At 36.8% G+C, this 26,204-nt stretch overlaps 1 protein-coding gene across 1 annotated transcript in view; it reads right to left on the bottom strand.

Moving 5' to 3' along the window:
- The window catches only part of LOC131957983 (glycoprotein-N-acetylgalactosamine 3-beta-galactosyltransferase 1), a 28,844-nt gene extending 2,939 nt beyond the window's left edge, over positions 1-25,905 (bottom strand). The window contains exons 1-7 of the mRNA XM_059322861.1: positions 25,898-25,905; positions 8,941-8,955; positions 5,901-6,030; positions 3,772-3,916; positions 1,528-1,669; positions 622-757; positions 144-265 (exon numbers count right to left, since the gene is read on the bottom strand). Coding sequence (XP_059178844.1) covers positions 144-265; positions 622-757; positions 1,528-1,669; positions 3,772-3,916; positions 5,901-6,030; positions 8,941-8,955; positions 25,898-25,899 — 692 coding nt within the window. The 5' untranslated portion in view covers positions 25,900-25,905. The remainder of the gene's footprint in view (positions 1-143; positions 266-621; positions 758-1,527; positions 1,670-3,771; positions 3,917-5,900; positions 6,031-8,940; positions 8,956-25,897) is intronic.
- Positions 25,906-26,204: the final 299 nt, after the last annotated feature.

Raw genomic sequence — 26,204 nt, 5'->3', positions numbered from 1 at the left:
CATAATCATCAATTACAATGTTTGTTTTATAAATATATAAAAACTGTTGAAATGTTGATATATTTGCTCAATAACTAATTAAACAATTGGCTTAAGCTATTGACTAACTAATATGTTAAACCTGTGCTAATAAATAAATTTACCTGTAGTATCCCTGCTCAACATTACGTGCAAATAAGTGGCCAAAATAAATCGGCTCATTTTTGTTTTTGTCTGATAGAAAGAAACGTAGGTTCTCCAAGATTACATAAGTATCATCATCAGCCTGAAAGGAACAATATTTTTTTTTTAATAACTATAGGTGAATTGTTATACATGAGGTTTGGTTGATGTTGTGAATGGTCCCATAGAAGTTAAATCTTGATAAATTATGTTATATAATGCTTTGTTAATGTATGAAGTGTTTAATTCCAGATGAAGCAGTTTTATACAAACAACAATTAAAATTAGTTAAAGTTTCACAGCTTTAAAAAAATCTCCCTCTTTAATGAGTATTGCTTTTCAATTAACATCTTTAAATATAGAGAAAATTAGGTAATTACTAATAAATTTAAACTGAATTAAGTTGATAAACATAGGCCTACAAGAATTTTGAGCTTAATTTAATATAGGCTGACATACCTTCATAAACCAATCAGCTTCGTCAAAATAATGTTCATAAATATATCGGAAGGCTGCCATAGTTTTCCCAGTCAGATGACCTCTGCCCTCCGGAACTTCAAGATTAACTGCTGGGAATTCAGGATCTTCTTTAGAACTGAGGAAAAAATCATTTTAATTAAGATCAAGCTTCATAATTGGTTGGTTTTTTTTTTTTTGAGGGGGAGGGGGGGTTACATTAGTAGCATCACAACTTGGGAAGGGTGTGAGGTCTGTTCCGGGGAATACCATTTTGGGGTGACACCAAGTGAAAAATTTGCACAATGTAGCCTACTGTCAAAACAATGTTTTACCCAGTTAAAATAAAATAGTGGGGGAATGGGTGACACCGTACCAAAAATGTTAAAGTTTTGGAGGGGGGTGGGGGTTGACCCCATAGTTACAGCAGCAGGTAACACCCGACCTAGTAACGCCACTGTTGCATAGTGTAGTGTGCTCTATATAGTAAGCTAAGATAAAAGCTGAAACCCCATGTTTTAAAAAAATACCAGTAACTAGCTTTATTTGATCAATAAACACATCTTTTAGACTGGTCCTACACTAGTTAACTGATGGATAGGGCCTAGATCTTCTAGTCTAGTAAATTAGCAAGTTAACAATGACACCCGTTCAGTGAAGAAATCCAGACCTATTATGTTTAAAATCCAAAAAACTTAAAACCCCAAATAACTACTATGGCTTGCCCTGGTTTATAGAGCATAAATAATAGCTTAGCCTTAACGCTGTACCAGTAGACCTACACTACAGTGCATTCCAATGTGTACCATTTTCAACTGAAAATCATCCAACCGTTTGAGACTGACTCTACAACAACAATGGTGTTGTTTAACCTTGAAGCACGCAAACAAATAGTTCTGGAGCACTGACCTAAAATAAATGATAACGTTGCATCTTTTGCCCCACGTCTGCTTGATGGCCAGGGCTTTGGTCTCCAGGTTCTCTGGTGTCGTCATGACCCATACCAGCACGCGGACCTCTCGACTCAGTTCCTGGGCTATCGTGTCGTCTTCTGAACATTTAAAACAATAAACTTATATCAAACAAATTTAAGTTAAACATGAAAACTAGATAGTGACGACATAGACAAATTTTATTTTTTATTTGCCTATGTGGCTTAGTTCCCCTCTCCCCTCTCAAAATATTAGTGGGGGTGAGGTGTTGGGGGGGGGGGGATAAACCCTCCCCTACCAAACAAAAATGTATAGAAATTAAATATTCGGCAAGGGGTCGGCGTGGTCGAGTCGGTAAAGCTCATGGTTGCTAAATCGAAAAGTCTCGAGTTCGAACCCTCGGGCAGATGAGGCTCGTTAGCTGGGAACAGCCACTCTTCTAGGAGAGACAACTCCAAAATTAAACAACTGCTGCCTTGTAGTTTGTTCTTGGTTGGACAAAGGCTATGGAAGCAAATCCAAAAAGAAAAGCAGGCTGAAATCGGAGTCAATGGCTCAATGGCGCATAAACAGTTGACACGTAACGCTTAATTGTGTTGAAGGCGTGGTCGAGTCGGCAAAACGCTCATGGTTGATAAATTCGAAAAATGGCTCGAGTTCAAACCCACTGGCAGATAAATCTCGATCCCCTTCAACACTAATAATTAAGAACGAAGAAGAAGAAGAAGAAGAAAAATATTCGGCAGCCCCTCTTCCTAAAAAAGGCTAGACCCTCTAATGGGTGACAGGTATTTTTAAAAGTCTTCAACTGTTATGTTTCATATTTGCACGTTGTATAGTCGGCCTCTGTTTTATTTTAACGTGATGCCAAGTCTTTATCAGAAAACGGATATTGAATACCATTAATAACTTTTTATTTTCATCAATTCGCGTTCAAAAGAACAGAACAGTTCTATAGAACTTGAAAGGACAGGTTTGCAGCACTCCTTACTGCTCCCGAATCATACAAATGAGGGGCATTCTCACCCCCCCCCCCCTTTAATTTATAGCTACCCTATTGCATACCCTTAACTTTAATCCGAGATTACTGATGGTCAGATGTTTTAATATGCAACCCTTCTGAGAGTTTGTTATTTAAAAACTTTAACCAAGTGTTGTTAAGGAAGGTTGAAGGCAACAGAACAATGTTTTACACCATTAACAAAGCCCATCTATACCTCCAGGTTTTACACCATTAACAAAGCCCATCTATACCTCCAGGTTTTACACCATTAACAAAGCCCATCCAGCCCTTCAGGGTTTAGAACATTAACAAAGCCCATCCAACCCTCCGGGTTTTACACCATTAACAAAGCCCACCCAGCCCTCCAGGTTTTACACCATTAACAAAGCCCACCCAGCCCTCCAGGTTTTACACCATTAACAAAGCCCACCCAGCCCTCCAGGTTTTACACCATTAACAAAGCCCACCCAGCCCTCCAGGTTTTACACCATTAACAAAGCCCACCCAGCCCTCCAGGGTTTACACCATTAACAAAGCCCATCCAGCCCTTCAGGGTTTAGAACATTAACAAAGCCCATCCAACCCTCCGGGTTTTACACCATTAACAAAGCCCACCCAGCCCTCCAGGTTTTACACCATTAATAAAGCCCACCCAGCCCTCCAGGGTTTACACCATTAATAAAGCCCATCCAGCCCTCCAGGTTTTACACCATTAACAAAGCCCATCCAGTTGCGCCATACACTTAGTACGCACCAAGTTGTGAAGGTAAGAAAAACAACGCCGTCAATCAAAACTGTCAGTTGATTTAAAAATAAAGAAATAAAAAATAAAGTGTAACTCATCAGTTAATGGCGCCGAGTATTGCTTTCTTACCTCTTAGCAGGGTTTCTTTCAGGAAGCTCATCAAATTTAAATTGAAAAACTTTAACCGGTGTCCACCCCCACCGCCGTAGATAAAAGATTTAGGTGCCCGCGCTCCTCGTCGTCCCGTCCCCCCCCCCCCCCCGGAAGTTTCAAGTGCCACTCTAGAAGTTTCAACAGTCCCCACCCCCTACTTTTATTCATTCCCATCCATCTCTTCCCCTCCCCTCTACCCCCTTAGAGAAAAAATCTCTGCAAGAAAGCCTGCACTCTAAGCAACGTTGTGGGGGTCACTATTTGAGTTTAGAAAAAAAAACATAACGTTATTTATAAACAACGAGCAGAAGAATACTCACCAAAATCGTTGTAAGGGAGAAATGTTCTGGCGCCATTGTGTGTCGTACGGTCTGCCGTCTGGTCAGTGGGTTTGAAGATCTCCATTCGGACAACGCCATTTGGTTGAAAATTTGGTGATTTGTCTGTCAGGGTGTGCGTGTTTACCTTCAAGTGGAACATACGTGAGTCAGTGATAGGTCACATCACAAGTGAATGATGTTATAATAGAGTCAACGATAGGTCACATCACTAGTGAATGATGTTATACCAGAGTCAGTGATAGGTCACATCACTAGTGAATGATGTTATAATAGAGTCAACGATAGGTCAAATCACTAGTGAATGATGTTATAATAGAGTCAACGATAGGTCACATCACAAGTGAATGATGTTATACCAGAGTCAGTGATAGGTCACATCACTAGTGAATGATGTTATACCAGAGTCAGCGATAGGTCACATCACTAGGGAGTGATGTTATACCAGAGTCAGTGATAGGTCACATCACTAGTGAATGATGTTATAATAGAGTCAGTGATAGGTCACATCACTAGTGAATGATGTTATACCAGAGTCAGCGATAGGTCACATCACTAGGGAGTGATGTTATACCAGAGTCAGTGATAGGTCACATCACTAGTGAATGATGTTATAATAGAGTCAGTGATAGGTCACATCACTAGTGAATGATGTTATACCAGAGTCATTGATAGGTCACATCACTAGGGAGTGATGTTATACCAGAGTCAGTGATAGGTCACATCACTAGTGAATGATGTTATAATAGAGTCAGTGATAGGTCACATCACAAGTGAATGATGTTATACCAGAGTCAGCGATAGGTCACATCACTAGGGAGTGATGTTATACCAGAGTCATTGATAGGTCACATCACTAGGGAGTGATGTTATACCAGAGTCAGTGATTGGTCACATCACTAAGGTATGATGTTATACCAGAGTCAGTGATAGGTCACATCACTAGGGTATGATGTTATACCAGAGTTAGTAATAGGTTACATCACTAGTGAGTGATGTTATACCAGAGTCAGTAATAGGTTACATCACTAGTGAATGATTTTATACCAGAGTCAGCAATAGGTCACATCACTAGTGAATGGTGTTATACCAGAGTCAGTGATAGGCACCATTACTAGTAAATGAAAGTTCACCTGTTTCTGTGACCTCAGCATATGTGGCCAACACTATGCACAGCCGCCTTTAGTTTCCCTAACTTAGGGTACCCATCAGAGCTGGGTGGACCCAGGGACGTTCTACTGACTTGAACCCGGATTCGAACTCAAGAAATTCGGTTAAGCTGTCTAGCGCTAGGCCAAGCCTTCTCATACTTATTTTAAAGTATCAAAAATTTAGTGATATAAGCTTGGAAATCTACAAATAATTGAAAATTACCGAATTTGTTTTTAAAAATATAACAAATATAAACTTATTGAAATCTACAAACATTTGATTACTGTGCTTGTTTAATGGTATGCAAAATGTAAACAATCTAACTCGTTAAAATCATCGAATTATTAAAAATTTACCGTTGTTGTTTTAAATAACACTAAACATATAGTCATATTTAAATCTTTAAACATTTGAAAATGAACATAATTAATTTCTAGTAAGTATAAAAACCTAAGTCAAGGAGGCTTATTAAAACTAAAAACATCTGAAAATTGCAGTGCCTGATTAAACAAGTTAATAAATTTCCTTAATTAATTTTTTGTGACCGAACGAAAGGATATTTTTGAAAACTTTCTTATGCAATATTGTTCTAAATTATGGCAGGAATCGATTGGTAAATGTTTCAAGTCGCTAAGTGGGCTGGTTGCCGAGATATGGGCCAAAAACTGCATTTTTTTCGAGGTTTTTTGGCTTTTCCGGGAAATCCAGGAAGGAATTCCGGGAATTGTTTTGGCCCACAATCATCCTCGGAACTTGCTTAACATATTTGCTTTTGGAACTAGTCCTCGATATTGCATCGTTGAGGAGGAGATACGACTTAAAGCTGCGGACACACATCGGATACACATCGGACACACATCCATCCTTGACGAGTTAATAATCGCAATTGTCAGTATGGAAATTGCGCTAAAAAATACATAAGCTTATTGAAATCAAGAAATGATTAAAAATTACCGTACTTGGAAAAAAGGGAAGTCTTCCACGAGTGTTCTGCCTACGAAGAAGACCGTCATTGACAACCCGATCAGAAGGCCAAGCAAAAGGTCTTTGAATCGGGCGAGCATGACGTCACAAACTCGACGTTGTGGTCTGCAACATGAATATGCAAGTGATGAGGATCATTGAGGTGTGAGTGAGTGTAAGTGAGGAGTGAGTGGTTGAGTCAGTGTGTACGAGAGAAATAGAGAGAAGGAGAGATAAAGAAAAGTTCCCTTTCAAAACTGACAGTTTATGGGGCAAGTGAAGTAGAGTTAGGTACCCCTCAGGGACGGTCTACTGACTTGAACCCGGATTCGAACTCGAGACTTACGGGTTAGTAGTCAAGCTCTCTACCGCTAGGCCACTCCGTCCCGCTGACAGTGTGTGAACCCACTAAAAATGTTACAGTTACAGGGTTGAAGATCGGGAGATAACAGAGAGCGAACATTATAATTTATTCTATTTTACTATCAAGAAAATCAGCTTAGTGTGCATTGTTTCAGGAAAAACACATCTCTCTGTATATACGCTCTTGTTTGTTTGTAGTACAGTATTTTATGCAATACTACACCATTCATCCGATCGCCATGAAACTTCAGTCTTTTATGCAATACTACACCATTCATCCGATCGCGATGAAACTTTAGTATTTTATGCAATACTACACCATTCATCCGATTGACATGAAACTTCAGCCTTTTATGCAATACAACACCATTCATCCGATTGCCATTAAACTTTGGGAAGTTGCTGAGTACGACCCAGACAATGTTTCTGTCATACATATTTTCTACATATCGCAAAGGAACGGTGCACCGGTGTTTTCTAGCGGATACCCTTATCACGTGGGTTTTGCTGATTAGGCGTTGTGCACAGCATGTCAGGGGTACTACTTGAAATAACGGTCAAACTGCTCCAGGCGCCCCGGCAGTCATCTGACCCGGAGTACCCCGGTCTCCCACACGAGCACCTTGACGCGTACTTTAGTTTTAAAGAGTGCTCTACATTAGGGATACGATGGGCTACTTTAATAGATGACTGCAACAGATGTTATCAAGATCACCATGCGATGCCCCTGACACTCATGAATGTGCTGAGGGGTGTTATACATCACCATTGCGGAAGGATATCAACATTGAATATTTTCATACGCCTGGGGCGACTAGGCTGTACAGGACACATCCGCGCCATAAGATAAAAGAAAACGTAGAGCCGTTATTGTTTTACACATAAAGCTCGAGTTCTAGCAAATAGATTCACACGTTTGGTAACACAGAGGGTATCCTCTTAAAGTTGAGTCAGTGTGGTGTGTAAAACTAGATTTGTAGAGTCCATTAATCTCAAATTGGAAACCATAAGGTCGGTATATTCACAAGCACTCTAAGAAAGAAATAAAATTAACATGAAACGTTGAAATGTTTTCCATATTTTAAGAAAACAATACTTTTCAATAAAACGGACACTATGTAAATTAGACATCATAACGGGCCTCCTTGAATTCCGATAACGCAGCAACGCGTGACGGGTACGCTAAAATACGTTGAAACATTTACCCAGCACAAAACACAATAGGACTTTTATTGAATTGTCTAATCACGCAATCGCGCTTGGCTGTGTATTCGTGTTGTAAATAGTGTGTGTAATCATGCGTGGATACGTTTTACTAAACACCAGCTAGTCAACTTACACGAAGTGTTGGAATAAACAGAACGCAACACACGGTGTATTGATTGGGCGGTGGGTGTGGGGGAGGGGAGGGGTGGGGGTTGTAAAGAAACTAAACGCGAGAAGCTATTGTCTTGTTGATTTAATTACGTGGCTCGTGTTTCATTAAGAAAGGAGGGGGGGGGGGGTTGATATGTGATTAATGGATACTAGTGTGGTAATTTTAAGGGTGGGGGGGGGGGGGGTGGGGTAATGTTTAGAGGGGCTGTGGTGTGAAATGTTTAGTGAAGCAGTACTAGTGTATGTTTAGTGGAGCAGTACTGGTGTATGTTTAGTGAAGCAGTACTAGTGTATGTTTAGTGGAGCAGTACTGGTGTATGTTTAGTGAAGCAGTACTAGTGTATGTTTAGTGGAGCAGTACTGGTGTATGTTTAGTGAAGCAGTACTGGTGTATGTTTAGTGAAGCAGTAGGTCAATATGAGCCCTGAATAATTAATAAAGAACTGTACACCTTCGTTTGAACTCATGCGTGAAATCTATTGTAACATTTTTACACATAATGGAAATGTAATGTGTATTTTTAACACGTGGGTCAAATCTAATGTGTAATTTTTACAAATGATTGAAATCCAATACTATTTACAGATGTGTGAAATCTAAGTTTGTATACCTGTGGAAATGGGTACAGAATATTTAGTGAAGAATTCTACACCTATGTAAGAACACATATGTGAAATATAATGTGTAGTTTATACACATGTATGGCATATTTATCAGTTATTATACTTTTAACATGAAAGAAAAAGGGTTTACATTTTAGTGCGTTGCAACCAGAAGCGCTTTATAAAAACAAGCATTTTCTCTTCCTGCTAAAACTATAATGCATTCGGCTTAGCCGTTCGCAAAGCATGCGGCGTGGCCCAGGAAACATGTAGTCTAGGTGATCACAAAACATGCAAGCTGGGGAACGACATAGCATGCAGGAGTCACTTCACAAAGCATGCAGGAGTCACTTCACAAAGCATGTAGGAGTCACTTTATCAAGCATGTAGGCGCCACTTCGCAAAGCATGTAGGCGTCACGTCACAAAGCATGCAGGCGTCACTTCACAAAGCAGGAATGAGTCACTTCACAAAGCATGCAGGCGTCACTTCGCAAAGCATGTAGGCGTCACTTCACAGGAAGCACTTCACAAAGCATGCAGGCGTCACTTCACAAAGCATGTAGTAGGCATTTCACAAAGCATAGAGGAAGCACTTTACAAAGCAGGAATGAGTCACTTCACAAAGCATGCAGGCGTCACTTCGCAAAGCATGGTCTAGTTGTTCACCAAAGTGTGCATTACATTTTTCTCACCTGAGAAATGGCCTCCTGAAAAATGAACAAAAAAAAATTGTCACCAAAAGGCACACTTTTTACACACAGTAATAAGTTTATAAAAATATCCTCCCCACCCTCACTCTCTCTCTCTCTATCTCTCTCTCTCATACTCTGTCTCTCTCATGTACACACCAGTCCATCCCTGTTCCCTTTGATCTAGATTCCTTGGTCGATTGATTATATTTTATACTTCCTTAAAGTACGCGTACACGCCACAATAAATTTGTAAAAGTCAGTAAAATTAACTGCGGAAATCAAACATTTTTAAAAACAAAAACTGCTCGATACTGAATGATTCGCGTCGACCGGCTAATTAATTAGCTCATGCAAACCGGATGCTACCTGGTGCTTCCTGTTAGATCGCAGCCAATCGTCTGCCGAAAACGAGACGACAGCTGCTTTCTGTTTGACTTAAAAATAAAAACCAAAATTTCCAAGTCCCCGGTTGCGTTCTATTCGTGACATTTTGGGATAAATATAGACATCGTGACGACTTAATTAAGGCCTTGCGTTTGACTACAAGTTTACGCGATTCTCTCGTTTTGAAAGCAGATGTATGATTGTGTTTGTTGTTGTCAATAATATAGGCATTGTATTTTATGATTGTATTTAAATTACATTTTTCTTGTGTGGAATTGTTTATATTGGTGGTGCCAGATTGAGTTTGAATGTATGTTTTGTTACTGGATGTATTTCTATGAAATCAGGGTTGCCCCGGTTAACGAACGCCTCGTTAAGCGAACCATACAGTGAACGAAGCCTAGGTGGTTAGTTGATTGGTTTGATGAATGAATTTAACTTTACCGAACAAACATCCTCACTGTTACTCTAGGGGTCTATGCAATTTAACCACATACTTTTCGACACTGAAAACAACGGTTTACGATACCTTAAATGACAGTAGTCAATGACCGCTAACTACATAATATTTTTATCAAGCCCAACATGCCTAACAGTACCTTTTGTAGCAAGAGTCTATGCACACTAACTAGACAATTTCAGAAGATTCCAACACAATGAACAATAGATTTAGTAGCAAGAGTCTATACACACTAACTAGACGATTTCAGAAGATTTCTACACGATTCACAAACCTTCAATGACATGAGTCTATACACACCAACAGCACATTTTTAGAAGATTCCTACACGATTAACAATACGTTTAATGACAGACCTACCCTCCAGTTCAGACGATAAAGACGAACAAGAAACAGCACACTGGGCAACATTTCAAGCGGCCTGTTGCCAAGTAACAAACGATAGAGCAAGGGAAGGGGGGCATTTTATCCTTATGAGTTTCTGCTGGGTCTGGTTCCTGGACAAAACTAGCCACTAAAAGACCAACAGTAAAACACACTGAGCTACACAATTAACAGTAATAGTTCTTCTCCACACTTTACTTACTCGTTTTTTTCCCGGCGTTTTTAGCACTTTGAGGAATAGTTTTTTAGAGGGGGGGGGGGGTAATTAAAATCTTAATTTAAGAGACATATTAAAGGTGTTTTTTGGATAATCAACCATCAAAACATATGAAAATATGCGCCTCAGCTAAAGAACCATGTATACCAATGCAAATGTGTGCTTCAGCTAACGTACCATGTAAACCTATGTAAATGGTTTACATCAGATAACGAACGAGTCTAAACCTATGAAAATATGAGCTACAGCTAACGAACGAGTCTAAACCTATGAATATATGAGCTTCAGCTAACGAACGAGTCCGCGATGATTCGGTATATTTATTCAATGTTACATTTCATTGTGTAAAATGTGTATTGATCTTTACTTTCCAACTGCATCAATTGTATTTTCATATCCCAGGTCAAATTTTATTGTGTTAAACCTCTTGTATTGATTTTGTGTGTGCTTTCATTAGCATCCCTTGTATTATGCAGTTCTGTTCTAAATTCTGTTGGTTGTGTATGTCTGTTATAAATATTATCTATTACGTGTGTAGTTATTGTTCTGTTGCATGTGTTTATTCTCATTGTGCTACTGGGTTTATATTCCAGTGTGCTACTGTTTTTATAATCCCATTATGCTACTGTGTTAATGTATCCATGTTATACTACCACGTTTATATTCACATAAAGCTAGAGTTTATATTGTAGTTGTTCTACAATGTTTATGTTGTAGTTGTGCTACTCTATGTAGGTTTCAATAGTGGCTTTGTGTTTATAATCCTATGCTGTAACTGGGCCTATTTCCATATCTGTTTCTGTATTGTTTTTTCTTTTCTTTGTACTATATTCACAAAGTGCTTCTCTACAGTTTTATTGTGCTACTTACATTTATACTCCATAGTGCTACTTACATTTATATTCCCATAGTGCTACTGTATATATGTATAGCAATGACACTCCTGTATTAAATCCTATTGTTAGCGTAAATCATCACCGTAGCTCAACGTCCCAATGCCTACATGTAATCACAAAAACACTCCTTACAACTCTGCTTAACAAGGCTTAATGTAACGACCCCACAGAACCCCACAGAACGCGGTGCCACCGTCATAAAAGATATCTTATTACAATATCGAAACAGTTTCATACTAGAACCAACATGCCTGAGACGAGTCACATTCTCATATGATCTACTGGGTTATAGATTATTTTTGTTACATTCAATATGTGTTGCGGCTCGTTTGCTTTTCGAAACAATATGACGGATCTATCGGTAGGAGCTGTTGTATAGATCAAAGGCGTAGCGAGAGCGGGGCGGGGGGTGCGGACCGCACCGGGTGACACCGTTTGCGGGGTGACACCTAAAGCAAAAAAATTGCAAAAATGCTTTTTGCCAGTTCCTTTGTTTCTTGGGGGTGACACCACGAAGTGCCGTATCAGGTGACACCCGACCTAGCGACGCCACATTGTATCGATTAAGTCCAGGTTGGTAGGTTTGTCTGAAAGGAGTGGACAAGCGTGCAATATTCCTGATATTCAACGTCATTTTCTTAAAAATGTCTATGAGTTAATTAAAATTCATTAATTAATTGATTGAATAAAATGCAGTTTATGGTTTTAAAATAAGTGTATCTTAAGTAGCAACATAAGAGAACTCGACGTCTTTACTGTAAGGTTAAGTGTTAGGCTTTAGAATAGGTGGAGTTACATATGTGTATGATTTGTGTATATATCGTTACAAGTGAATGACTACCATTTAACAAGATCATTTCGTTATTTGTGACAACTACTCAAGAAAATCATATTGTTAATTATGTCAACTATTTTAGAAAATCGTGCCTTTAATTGAACAACCAATTAAGAAAGTCATATTGTTAATTCTGACAACCATTTAAGAAAATCATACCCACAATTGTGACAACTATTAAACAGAATCATATCGTTAAAATGGCAACCATTTAACAGAATCAATTCGTTAAAATGACAACCATTAAAGAAAAATGATATCTTTAACTGTGACTACAATATAAGAAAAGCGATATCAAAAGCCGATCTATCCCTACCCTCCACAGAAGTATGCCTTTATTTCGGTCAATATATTCCTTTCAATATCATATAGAATTTGAGAATTGCATACTGAGAAAATAATCAATAAAGCTTCTGACTAATTGAATAGTTCAGCAATCAGTGACATGTAATGGTTAGAGCAGTGGTTATTAACCTTTTTGGATGTACCGACCCCCACAAGTTTCATTTGAGCATTCACAGAACCCTTTTTAAAAGCTCTATCGTCCCCACATACCTTATATACCTTACATCAACTTGTACAAACCGGATTGTTACAACTCAAAGCTCAAAAACTGAACATGGACGAACGGAACAGGTACCAAGTACAAAACAACAATCACCCCCATTCAGAGTTTCTTCCAGCCCCCCCCCCCCTCCCGGAACGAGATGGAATTTATATAGTAAACATACACTTTTATTAGTGTCCCCCCCCCCCGAAAAATGTTGTCCGCCCCCCCTCCTCCCCTCGAAAATATCAAGTGCCCCCCCCCCCCCCGGAGAAAAAAGTCTGGAAAAAAAACTGCCCCCATTCATCCCAGCCTTGACCTCCGCCGAACCCCTGAGACTGACCCTCGTCGAATCCCTGGGGTTCGATATAACCAGGGTTAAGAATCACTGGGTTAGGACTTTGGGTAAGTAAAATATATGGATGAAAAATTTAAACGAAGATAAAATACTGTTTGTTAGAAAATTAGATCCCTACGTAAATGAATACGCTTTAATTAAAATGGATCAGGCTAATAAGTTGCGTTGTTGACATTTCGTTTATCGTTTAGTTGGTCAAGTATGGCCGGTGTAGACCAGAGCTTAAAGATGAAGTAGACATGTCAATTAGAAATCGATTTGTCAATGACTAATTTATTTTGCCTGAGGCATTCTCCGCCGGCTTAAATTCTAATCACGGTGCATGGGATGAAATCGTAAATCAAGGGAAACAGGACACACGATAGCCAGTGCTTTCTCACGGGAGGTGGGGAGGGGGGGTGGACACTGGTAAAAGCATATATTTTCCATATAAATTATATTTTGTTCAGAATTTTGTTATATTTTGTTCTATTTTTGTTCTGAATAGATGGCTGAGGGAAACTTTAGTGATAACGTAGTTAAAAACAAAGTAATATTTAAAAATGGAGATATATATATATATATATATATATATATATATATATATATATATATATATATATGTGTGTGTGTGTGTATATGTCTTTCCGCACGCGTGTGCGTGTGTGTTTGTGTTTAAGAGAGAGAGAGAGAGAGAGAGAGAGAGAGAGAGAGAGGTGTCATATAATGAATTGACACAAAATTGACGTTTCGGTCTATGGATTTACTAATCAGTTCAGCAAAAAGTAACTTCGCTAAATTAAATCTTTCCCTTCTATTTCTCATTATGATCCAGTACCTAGCGACAAGCTTGTTAAACAATCCTCCATCTAGGCAAGTTTAAAAACACCAGCATCAACCTTAAGATGAATCTTGCACAAGAACCGCTACAGCAAGTAATAGGCCTACATTTAAATTAGAACTATTTTTTAAAGAATATCTAAACAAATTAAGTGCTACAACAAACACGTTTGTAAGGAGACGGCAACTAATCAAGAGGGATAAATATTTAGACATCGCTCACCGCCTGAAAAACAAATATTTGCGAAGTCCCGGAAGGTATACATATAAGAAGTAGCTGAATAAAGTTACTAAGAATATTTTACTGTAAAATGTAGTTGTTATGGTTTTACAGAAAAGTTATTGTTGCCTCGAATTATAAGAGGAATGGAATTATTAGAGAAATGGGAAGATAATTAATGCTGCATATTTGTTCGATGAAGCTTATCTTTAAGTCAGGTTCAGACGTCATGCTTGATCTTTAGACATTTATCTTTCCCATTCATTAAGACGACTCTCAAAACTTATGCTCATTAAGAATTCATACTGCCCTTTCATTAAGACAACCCTCGGATTTTATGCTTATTAGGCCTTCATCTTAGCCCTTCATTAAAAGGGTCATTAGATTTTTATGCTCAATAAGAATTTATCTTACCCCTTCATTAAGACGGCCATAAGATTTTATGCTCATTAGGCCTTTATCTTACCCCTTCATTAAGACGGTCGTTAGATTTTGTGATCAATAAGAATTTATCTTACCCGTTCATTAAGACGGTCATTAGATTTTATGCTCAATAAGAATTTATCTTACCCCTTCATTAAGACGGTTATTAGATTTTATGCTCAGTAAGAATTCATCTTACCCCTTCATTAAGACGGTCGTTAGATTTTTATGCTCAATAAGAATTTATCTTACCCCTTCATTAAGACGGTTATTAGATTGTATGCTCAGTAAGAATGTATCTTACCCCTTCATTAAGACGGACATAAGATTTTATCCTCAATAAGAATTTATTTTACCACTTCATTCTTGTATTTTCCACATTGTTAAGCAACAACAATCTAAATTCATTATCCAAATAAACGTGAAGTTGCAAAAATTATTTCTATGAATACATCAAACGAATTAGGCCTAACATTATTATAATATTAGTTTCCAAATTTCTACGTCTACTTAATCAAGGCGAATTTATGAACTAAATGGTTACTAGAAACGTTAGTGAATTAATTACAAGCAGGAGGCGTTTCTAAGTATAGTGTAACAAATTGAATGGACAATTGGGTGACCGTGACGAAAACGTGACGTTGGCGTGACGTTCGAATAAAAAAATGTGAGAATATTGGCCCTGACTCTAAACTGTTAAGATGTTGCAACATTATATCGTAATGTACTCAAACTAGGTATATTTTTTAATTACTTAAAGTTAGAATTGAAGAGTATTCTATAGCTCTAAACCCAACTCAAACTAGGTATATTTTGTAATTACTTAAAGTTAGAATTAAAGAGTATTCTATAGCTCTAAACCCAACTCAAACTAGGTATATTTTGTAATTACTTAAAGTTAGAATTGAAGAGTATTCTATAGCTCTAAACCTAACTCAAACTAGGTATATTTTGTAATTACTTAAAGTTAGAATTGAAGAGTATTCTATAGCTCTAAACCCAACTCAAACTAGGTATATTTTGTAATTACTTAAAGTTAGAATTGAAGAGTATTCTATAGCTCTAAACCCAACTCAAACTAGGTATATTTTGTAATTACTTAAAGTTAGAATTGAAGAGTATTCTATAGCTCTAAACCCAACTCAAACTAGGTATATTTTGTAATTACTTAAAGTTAGAATTGAAGAGTATTCTATAGCTCTAAACCCAACTCAAACTAGGTATATTTTGTAATTACTTAAAGTTAGAATTGAAGAGTATTCTATAGCTCTAAACCCAACTCAAACTAGGTATATTTTGTAATTACTTAAAGTTAGAATTGAAGAGTATTCTATAGCTCTAAACCCAACTCAAACTAGGTATATTTTGTAATTACTTAAAGTTAGAATTGAAGAGTATTCTATAGCTCTAAACCCAACTCAAACTAGGTATATTTTGTAATTACTTAAAGTTAGAATTGAAGAGTATTCTATAGCTCTAAACCCAACTCAAACTAGGTATATTTTGTAATTACTTAAAGTTAGAATTGAAGAGTATTCTATAGCTCTAAACCCAACTCAAACTAGGTATATTTTGTAATTACTTAAAGTTAGAATTGAAGAGTATTCTATAGCTCTAAACCCAACTCAAACTAGGTATATTTTGTAATTACTTAAAGTTAGAATTGAAGAGTATTCTATAGCTCTAAACCCAACTCAAACTAGGTATATTTTGTAATTACTTAAAGTTAGAATTGAAGAGTATTCTATAGCTCTAAACCCAACTCAAACTAGGTATATTTTGTAATTACTTAAAGTTAGAATTGAAGAGTATTCTATAGCTCTAAACCCAACTCAAACTAGGTATATTTTATAATTAGTTAAAGTTAGAATTGAAGAGTATTCTATAGCTCTAAACCCAACTCAAACTAGGTATATTTTGTAATTACTTAAAGTTAGAATTGAAGAGTATTCTATAGCTCTAAACCCAACTCAAACTAGGTATATTTTGTAATTACTTAAAGTTAGAATTGAAGAGTATTCTATAGCTCTAAACCCAACTCAAACTAGGTATATTTTGTAATTACTTAAAGTTAGAATTGAAGAGTATTCTATAGCTCTAAACCCAACTCAAACTAGGTATATTTTGTAATTACTTAAAGTTAGAATTGAAGAGTATTCTATAGCTCTAAACCCAACTCAAACTAGGTATATTTTGTAATTACTTAAAGTTAGAATTGAAGAGTATTCTATAGCTCTAAACCCAACTCAAACTAGGTATATTTTGTAATTACTTAAAGTTAGAATTGAAGAGTATTCTATAGCTCTAAACCCAACTCAAACTAGGTATATTTTGTAATTACTTAAAGTTAGAATTGAAGAGTATTCTATAGCTCTAAACCCAACTCAAACTAGGTATATTTTGTAATTACTTAAAGTTAGAATTGAAGAGTATTCTATAGCTCTAAACCCAACTCAAACTAGGTATATTTTGTAATTACTTAAAGTTAGAATTGAAGAGTATTCTATAGCTCTAAACCCAACTCAAACTAGGTATATTTTGTAATTACTTAAAGTTAGAATTGAAGAGTATTCTATAGCTCTAAACCCAACTCAAACTAGGTATTTTTTGTAATTACTTAAAGTTAGAATTGAAGAGTATTCTATAGCTCTAAACCCAACTCAAACTAGGTATATTTTGTAATTACTTAAAGTTAGAATTGAAGAGTATTCTATAGCTCTAAACCCAACTCAAACTAGGTATATTTTGTAATTACTTAAAGTTAGAATTGAAGAGTATTCTATAGCTCTAAACCCAACTCAAACTAGGTATATTTTGTAATTACTTAAAGTTAGAATTGAAGAGTATTCTATAGCTCTAAACCCAACTCAAACTAGGTATATTTTGTAATTACTTAAAGTTAGAATTGAAGAGTATTCTATAGCTCTAAACCCAACTCAAACTAGGTATATTTTGTAATTACTTAAAGTTAGAATTGAAGAGTATTCTATAGCTCTAAACCCAACTCAAACTAGGTATATTTTGTAATTACTTAAAGTTAGAATTGAAGAGTATTCTATAGCTCTAAACCCAACTCAAACTAGGTATATTTTGTAATTACTTAAAGTTAGAATTGAAGAGTATTCTATAGCTCTAAACCCAACTCAAACTAGGTATATTTTGTAATTACTTAAAGTTAGAATTGAAGAGTATTCTATAGCTCTAAACCCAACTCAAACTAGGTATATTTTGTAATTACTTAAAGTTAGAATTGAAGAGTATTCTATAGCTCTAAACCCAACTCAAACTAGGTATATTTTGTAATTACTTAAAGTTAGAATTGAAGAGTATTCTATAGCTCTAAACCCAACTCAAACTAGGTATATTTTGTAATTACTTAAAGTTAGAATTGAAGAGTATTCTATAGCTCTAAACCCAACTCAAACTAGGTATATTTTGTAATTACTTAAAGTTAGAATTGAAGAGTATTCTATAGCTCTAAACCCAACTCAAACTAGGTATATTTTATAATTAGTTAAAGTTAGAATTGAAGAGTATTCTATAGCTCTAAACCCAACTCAAACTAGGTATATTTTGTAATTACTTAAAGTTAGAATTGAAGAGTATTCTATAGCTCTAAACCCAACTCAAACTAGGTATATTTTGTAATTACTTAAAGTTAGAATTGAAGAGTATTCTATAGCTCTAAACCCAACTCAAACTAGGTATATTTTGTAATTACTTAAAGTTAGAATTGAAGAGTATTCTATAGCTCTAAACCCAACTCAAACTAGGTATATTTTGTAATTACTTAAAGTTAGAATTGAAGAGTATTCTATAGCTCTAAACCCAACTCAAACTAGGTATATTTTGTAATTACTTAAAGTTAGAATTGAAGAGTATTCTATAGCTCTAAACCCAACTCAAACTAGGTATATTTTGTAATTACTTAAAGTTAGAATTGAAGAGTATTCTATAGCTCTAAACCCAACTCAAACTAGGTATATTTTGTAATTACTTAAAGTTAGAATTGAAGAGTATTCTATAGCTCTAAACCCAACTCAAACTAGGTATATTTTGTAATTACTTAAAGTTAGAATTGAAGAGTATTCTATAGCTCTAAACCCAACTCAAACTAGGTATATTTTGTAATTACTTAAAGTTAGAATTGAAGAGTATTCTATAGCTCTAAACCCAACTCAAACTAGGTATATTTTGTAATTACTTAAAGTTAGAATTGAAGAGTATTCTATAGCTCTAAACCCAACTCAAACTAGGTATATTTTGTAATTACTTAAAGTTAGAATTGAAGAGTATTCTATAGCTCTAAACCCAACTCAAACTAGGTATATTTTGTAATTACTTAAAGTTAGAATTGAAGAGTATTCTATAGCTCTAAACCCAACTCAAACTAGGTATATTTTGTAATTACTTAAAGTTAGAATTGAAGAGTATTCTATAGCTCTAAACCCAACTCAAACTAGGTATATTTTGTAATTACTTAAAGTTAGAATTGAAGAGTATTCTATAGCTCTAAACCCAACTCAAACTAGGTATATTTTGTAATTACTTAAAGTTAGAATTGAAGAGTATTCTATAGCTCTAAACCCAACTCAAACTAGGTATATTTTGTAATTACTTAAAGTTAGAATTGAAGAGTATTCTATAGCTCTAAACCCAACTCAAACTAGGTATATTTTGTAATTACTTAAAGTTAGAATTGAAGAGTATTCTATAGCTCTAAACCCAACTCAAACTAGGTATATTTTGTAATTACTTAAAGTTAGAATTGAAGAGTATTCTATAGCTCTAAACCCAACTCAAACTAGGTATATTTTGTAATTACTTAAAGTTAGAATTGAAGAGTATTCTATAGCTCTAAACCCAACTCAAACTAGGTATATTTTGTAATTACTTAAAGTTAGAATTGAAGAGTATTCTATAGCTCTAAACCCAACTCAAACTAGGTATATTTTGTAATTACTTAAAGTTAGAATTGAAGAGTATTCTATAGCTCTAAACCCAACTCAAACTAGGTATATTTTGTAATTACTTAAAGTTAGAATTGAAGAGTATTCTATAGCTCTAAACCCAACTCAAACTAGGTATATTTTGTAATTACTTAAAGTTAGAATTGAAGAGTATTCTATAGCTCTAAACCCAACTCAAACTAGGTATATTTTGTAATTACTTAAAGTTAGAATTGAAGAGTATTCTATAGCTCTAAACCCAACTCAAACTAGGTATATTTTGTAATTACTTAAAGTTAGAATTGAAGAGTATTCTATAGCTCTAAACCCAACTCAAACTAGGTATATTTTGTAATTACTTAAAGTTAGAATTGAAGAGTATTCTATAGCTCTAAACCCAACTCAAACTAGGTATATTTTGTAATTACTTAAAGTTAGAATTGAAGAGTATTCTATAGCTCTAAACCCAACAGGCATGTACACAAATCCCCACCCCCCTCATTATCCTATACTCAAAATCGGGAAAACTTAACCATGTTATTGTATTGTGACCATCAGTGAAAAAAATGTCCACATCGCACAATAAAACTATTTGGAAAATCTCATTAGAAAGGAAAACAAAGTACCTTTTCGAACCTGAGGCAGGTGAAGTAGGGTTCGCCTGATGCAGTGACTTCGGTATACAAATGGATTATGTGCCAGCAGACTTTACTTTCCCTAACATCAGATACCCATTAGAACTTGGTGTACTCGGGTAGGTTCTTCTAAGACAAACCCGGGATTTGAACTCGAGACTTTCATGTTATCAATCTCATGCTCTACCTTCCGACCACGCCGTTAGACTATTCAACTTTAATCAAAGTGTTTGCATTGTTCAGGTGTAAATTAATTTAATCTTTTATATTGAAAAAATTAATTTAACCAATTATAACAATCTTATTTCTTACTTCTCGCAAGTTACATACTGTGGAGGGGAGGGGGTGTAAGCTGAATCTGACCATTACAGTGATAAAAAGACTGAAAGAAAATGTAAACAACTTGAGTTTTGACAGAAACTGTAGCCAGTCATTGTCAAGTACTAAACACTCAAGTTGAGCAGGAAATAAATACTTGTTACACTGGAGAGTAGACTGGTTCAATTCATAGCATAATCTCAAAGTAGACTGGTTCATCATAGCATAATCTCAAAGTAGACTAGTTCATCATAGCATAATCTCAAAGTAGACTGGTTCATCATAGCATAATCTCAGAGTAGACTGGTTCATCATAGCATAATCTCAGAGTAGAATGGTTCATCATAGCATAATCAGAGTAGACAGGTTCATCATAGCATAATCTCAGAGTAGAATGGTTCATCATAGCATAATCTCAAAGCCTTGCTCAATCTGAAGACAAAACCACACCAAAACTATGTGGACTCAAACTATTATTTTCGCTTTTTTTTTTCTAAATTTCCTCAAGAAAGTAGGGTCGAGTTTGATTCCTTTCTCTAACATCTTGATATATTTGTATACGGCAATTACTTTGTATTTCTGGCTAGGAGAGAAGGAGAAAGAGGAGAGAAGGGCGGCAGAAAAAATGGACATCATACTCTTGGGGAAGGGGGTGGCGGATATTTTGTGACGATGTGTGACGAGGGGTAGAGGGTAAGGAAGGGTGGCGTCAAAATTTTATCTCCTCTAGTGGTTTTTAAAACTGAAAAAAAAATAAAACTTCTCATTTTTCTGAACTGAAAGCATGACAACGCCGTTACAACGCAGTGTTAAAAATAATAAAACAAACTCAACATTTGAAATGAGATACATGTATCATTCAAGATTAAAAACATTATTCAATAAAATACTTAAAAAAACTTTTTAAAAAACCACGTTTTTCTTGTGGACTAAAAAGTAGAAAATAAATTTTTCTTTTGTGCTTCCTCGAGCTGTGCAGGTTCTTGTGATGACTGACAAAAAACGTGGATACGTTCACCATCAAATTTCCCGACCCATCTGCCCGACCCACGTTTTTTGTCAGTCATCACAAGAACCTGCACAGCTCGAGGAAGCACAAAAGAAAAATTTATTTTCTACTTTTTAGTCCACAAGAAAAACGTGGTTTTTTTAAAGTTTTTTTTAAGTATTTTATTTTCTCCTTTTTAGTCCGTTGCTACACATGAAAAACGTGGTTTTTAAAAAAGTTTTTTATGTAGTTTATTTTCTACTTTATCTAATGACTTGATTAAGTATGAATTGACTAAGTGTTTATAAATACACGGACTAAAAATATTGAGCGACCAGGATTCGAACCTGGGTTGTCGCGGCCACAACGCGAAGTACTAACCACTATACGATCACGGCCAGCGCGCTCACATCGATTGGGGCCGAAGTAACTGTGTCGATAGGCCTCCAGTCTTGTCGGTATCTTTAGAAATCGTCCTCAATTTTATGATCCTTGGGGCGTAATTAAATTAAGCTAATTACGGTCTCTAATTGCTAGTTTTTATGATTGCATCTGAAATTGTTAGGCGAAAGTAGCATGCATGCCAAATTTCAGGTGTCTAGAGCAATCAGAAGTGGGCTAATTTTCGATGTCAATTTTAACAACAAACAAATCCACACATCCACAAACGCGAAGCTGAGTTAAGAAAAACGTGTTAAAATTGGACCTTTCATTCCGACTTGCGATTTCTTTCACCGTACGTTTTCTTCTTCTATTCGCCTTTGTGAAAGATTTGCTTTCTGCATTCATCAAGAAAGTGGCACTAGACTGTGTGGCATGGGGCCTATTGATCTCACTTTACAGGAATTATGGGATCTAATAGCACTGACAAAATGTCTTTATTGTTGGTGAACACAGGAGGCAAAACTAGGTCACGTGACGGGTACCTTCAACACATAACAAAAGTATCCAGATTTGGTCTAGGCCGGGTAGGGACTTCAGTTATGAATAGGCGATACGCTCTAAAGCATAGAAGGTACCTATTCATGCTGTTTAAGTTGTATTTACGGTATAAAGAGTTTTCTAAACTTGTTTGGCAAGTCAGCGCAAATAAGTAAGAATTATTCAAACGGTTCATAATGTATCTTGAACAGGGAAGTGAGGGGAGGGGAGGCAGTGGGTTGTTTTTATACATTGTCTGTAACAAAAGGCCCTGTGTATATTACAATTTTTTGGGGGTTTTATAAATAGATCTTGAAACTTCCTAGTTTGATACCCCAGTTCCAATAGGTGGCGACCTTGTTACATGCGTCAACTAGACATTTGGTGACTAAAGCCCCGCATATACACACGTAGGCATATATAAGTTTAGACGCCGTTAACGGCACCCTTAGCCGGATGGGCATTTTGTTAGGTATAAGTCCGCAATACAATGCATCATTAAATGATTGTTTTGTTTAGTTTTAATACCTAAAAGTGGTCAGATATATGTGAATCTTTTTTTAATATAAAACAGAGCTTTAGGGCGGGGATGGTGTTATATTAATATAAAATTAAGTAGATTCCTCTTTAGACCTAGAGATCCGTTGGGTAGATGAAGTAGAGTGCACATATTTCTTGACCTCGGTCCAGCCATCTTTACTTTCCCCAACGTTAGTTAAGTACCTAACCGAGCTGAGTGGACTCAGGGACTTCCTACAGCCATAAACAAGAATCGAGATCAGAACTCGGGACCTACGGGCTAGCTGCCAAACGCTCTACGATTCGACCACCAACATATAAAAATTGTTATAAAAGTATTTACTAACAATTTTTATTTAATCCCGTTTTACATGTCTGTGCTACTTATATCCAGCAACAAATATTTCGTAATTTTAAACTTGCCGCTCAGTGTGCTCTTGGTTCCGTTTAAGTTGGAACTTCAGTTATGAATAGGCGATTCGCTCTACAGTATAGAAGGTACATATTCGTGCTGATTGTATCTATGGTATAAAGAGTTCTCTAACACTTTGCTTGGTAAGTCAGCGTAAAGAAGTAAGAATTATTCAAACGGTTCATCATATATCTTGAACAGGGTAATGAGTGGGGGGGGGGGGATTATTAGAAAAATGTTAGATTGTGTTGGCGTGGTCGAGTCGATAAAGCTCATGGTTGCTAAACCGAAAAGTCTCGAGTTAGAACCCTCGGGCAGATAAGGCTCGTTAGCTGGGGACAGCCACTCTTCTAGGAGAGACAACTCCAAAATCAAACAACTGCTGCCTTGTAGTTTGTACTTGGTTGGACAAAGGCTATGGAAGCAAATCCAAAAAGAAAGCAGGCTGAAATCGGAGTCAATGGCCTCAATGGCGCATAACCAGTTGACACGTATCCTTAATTGTGATGGAAGCATGGTCGATTCTTCATAGCTCATGGTTGATAAATTTGAAAAAAGTCTCGAGTTCAAACCCTCTGGCAGATAAGGCTCGATCCCTCCCAACACTAAAAATTAAGAACGAAGAAGAAGAAGAAAGAAGATTGTGATAGATATTAGAGCAAAGTTAGATTGTGATTGGTTAGCAAAGTTAGAATGTGATTGGTATTAAAGCAAAGTTAGATTGTGATAAGTGTTAGAGCAAATTTAGATTGTGATATTTATTAGAGCAAAGTTAGATTTAATGCTGAGTTTAAAGTTTAAGTATAAATGGTGTTCACTGTTATTTGTTTACTTTTGTAATTCCCAATACCAAATCGTCAACAACCGCAATACTAAATAGAGTTAAATATAGTTCGTTTTGAAACTTTGCAGTATTTAGTCATTCAATCACATACAGACACCAATAAAAAATACTATAGCCACATCTAGGCGAGCGTCGTATGTATGTTAGACGTCAAGACAGGAGAGAATCGAGATAAGGAAGTGGCGTAGTAGGTGACGTATTCTGTGTGCTGCTCAGTCTAAAAACAAAATAATAGATAAAAAAAGTCTCAACACGCTAAAAAAAAAAAACTATTTCAAGCGGAACCGACTCGCTTCATTGATTAACTGTCCCACACAGTAGCGTAGCGAAGGGGGGGGGGGGTGGGGGGGGACATATGTCCCCGGGCGCCGACCTTAGGGGGCGCCAAAATGGGTTTGAAAAATAAATTGAAAGGTTGAGTGGGGTGGAAATTGAAAGTTTGAGGGGGGGGGGTGCAAGTCGAAATCTTGAGGGAGGGGTGCAAATCGAAGTTTGTCCCCGGGCGCCGGGGAAGGGTCGCTACGCCTCTGGTCCCAAACTTCTAACTCGTGCTAAGCGCCTCTACTAGACTCACTAGATGTGCACAAGATAGGTGTCAGGCTAGCAGACGTCAATGAAAAGAATCACATTAAAATCAGCAGCGACTTGCCAGATCAAACTGGATAATTCTTATGACATGATTTTTATCTCTTCCAAACCAGTGCCTTATGAATGTGTGTTGATATATGTACGAAACTAACAACGGATTTTATAAAACAACGGTATCGCGCTAAAGTATCGCATGAATAATTGTTTGTGGGTATCGAAATCAGATAAAAATTACAAGAACATAGGATAGATTTTTTTTTAAGAAAGATAGGGCTAGATCTAGATTATAATAGGGATCAGCAGCATAGATTTAGGAATGGGGGAGGGGGGGTCACCTTATATGATTATTAGACCAATTATAAGAATATAAACGGGGTCATAAATAAATGACGTCACGCTTTTTTTACGATTTTTACCTCCCCTCCCCTCCGTCACTCGTCGTCACAAAAAGCCAGACCCCCCCCTAAAATGACGTCACACCTCAACCTACAACCCCGCTCAAAATTGCAGTTGAATTTTTTTAAAACATCGATATTTTTCTAAAATCTTGTCGAAACTATTATAATTTATTAAAACAGTTATCTAAAACGCGATATAACGTCTAAAATTCCTTTTCTAACATTGATTTTTTTATAATGTAAAAGTGTGACGTCGCAACATCTGACCCCCCCCCCCCTCATCACACATAGTCACAAAATTACGGACCCCACCCCCCGTCCCCCCTTCAAGTGTGACGTCATTTATGGATGACCCCAAAATGTTTACTTACACCCAAAATGGTATAACTGTAAGCGACACGCGGGGGGCCGTAACCAAAAGCTTTAACCGAATTCGGGGGGGGGGGGGGGTCAAGCCACCTAACACCCCCCCCTGCATACGTCACTGATACCAGAGTTTCTTCCAGGCATCACTTCGGGGGGGACTTTGCCCCCCACCCCCCGCTCCGAAAAAATTCTACCGCCCCCCCCCCCCCCCCCCCCGAACGAAATGAAATTTATATAATTTATATAGAAAATATATACTTTTAACAGTGTCCGCCCCCCCCCCCCCCCCGAAGAAAGTCTACCGCCCCCCCCCCCCCCCCCCTCAGGAGAAAAAAGTCTGGAAGAAACACTGTCTGATACTAGCATAAACAAAGCTTCTATATGACAAACTAGTGTATGAACGAACATCCCCAACGCCTTCTCAAATGAACGGTTTATCTTAAGAAAATTAATTAATTTTCTATTTTATTACTTACATGATTGTTTACTAACAAGATGTTTCTTGTAATCAATAGAACCACGCGGTATCACTGACATACAGCAAGCCAAGGTTGAACAAATCACATTCTACTTTCGTTTTCAGACTTCCTACTTCGTAACTGCATTTTGTTCATTACTATCCAGCACACTCGCCGATTTTGTGTATCCCAGGGTTACTTCCCCCTCCCCTTTGTTGTCACATCAGCCTGCCCTATTCATGTATGGGATGGGAGGGAGAGAGTGGGGAGGTGTGGGGGGGGGGGGGGGGGAGATCCCTGTATCGCCATCAATAAACGGAAGTCG

Source organism: Physella acuta, unplaced genomic scaffold (genome assembly GCF_028476545.2).
Source record: "Physella acuta isolate Inbredline_101_S28 unplaced genomic scaffold, ASM2847654v3 ptg001283l, whole genome shotgun sequence".
Classification (NCBI taxonomy): Eukaryota; Metazoa; Mollusca; class Gastropoda; family Physidae; genus Physella; species Physella acuta.
This window is presented reverse-complemented; position numbering and strand designations above follow the sequence as displayed.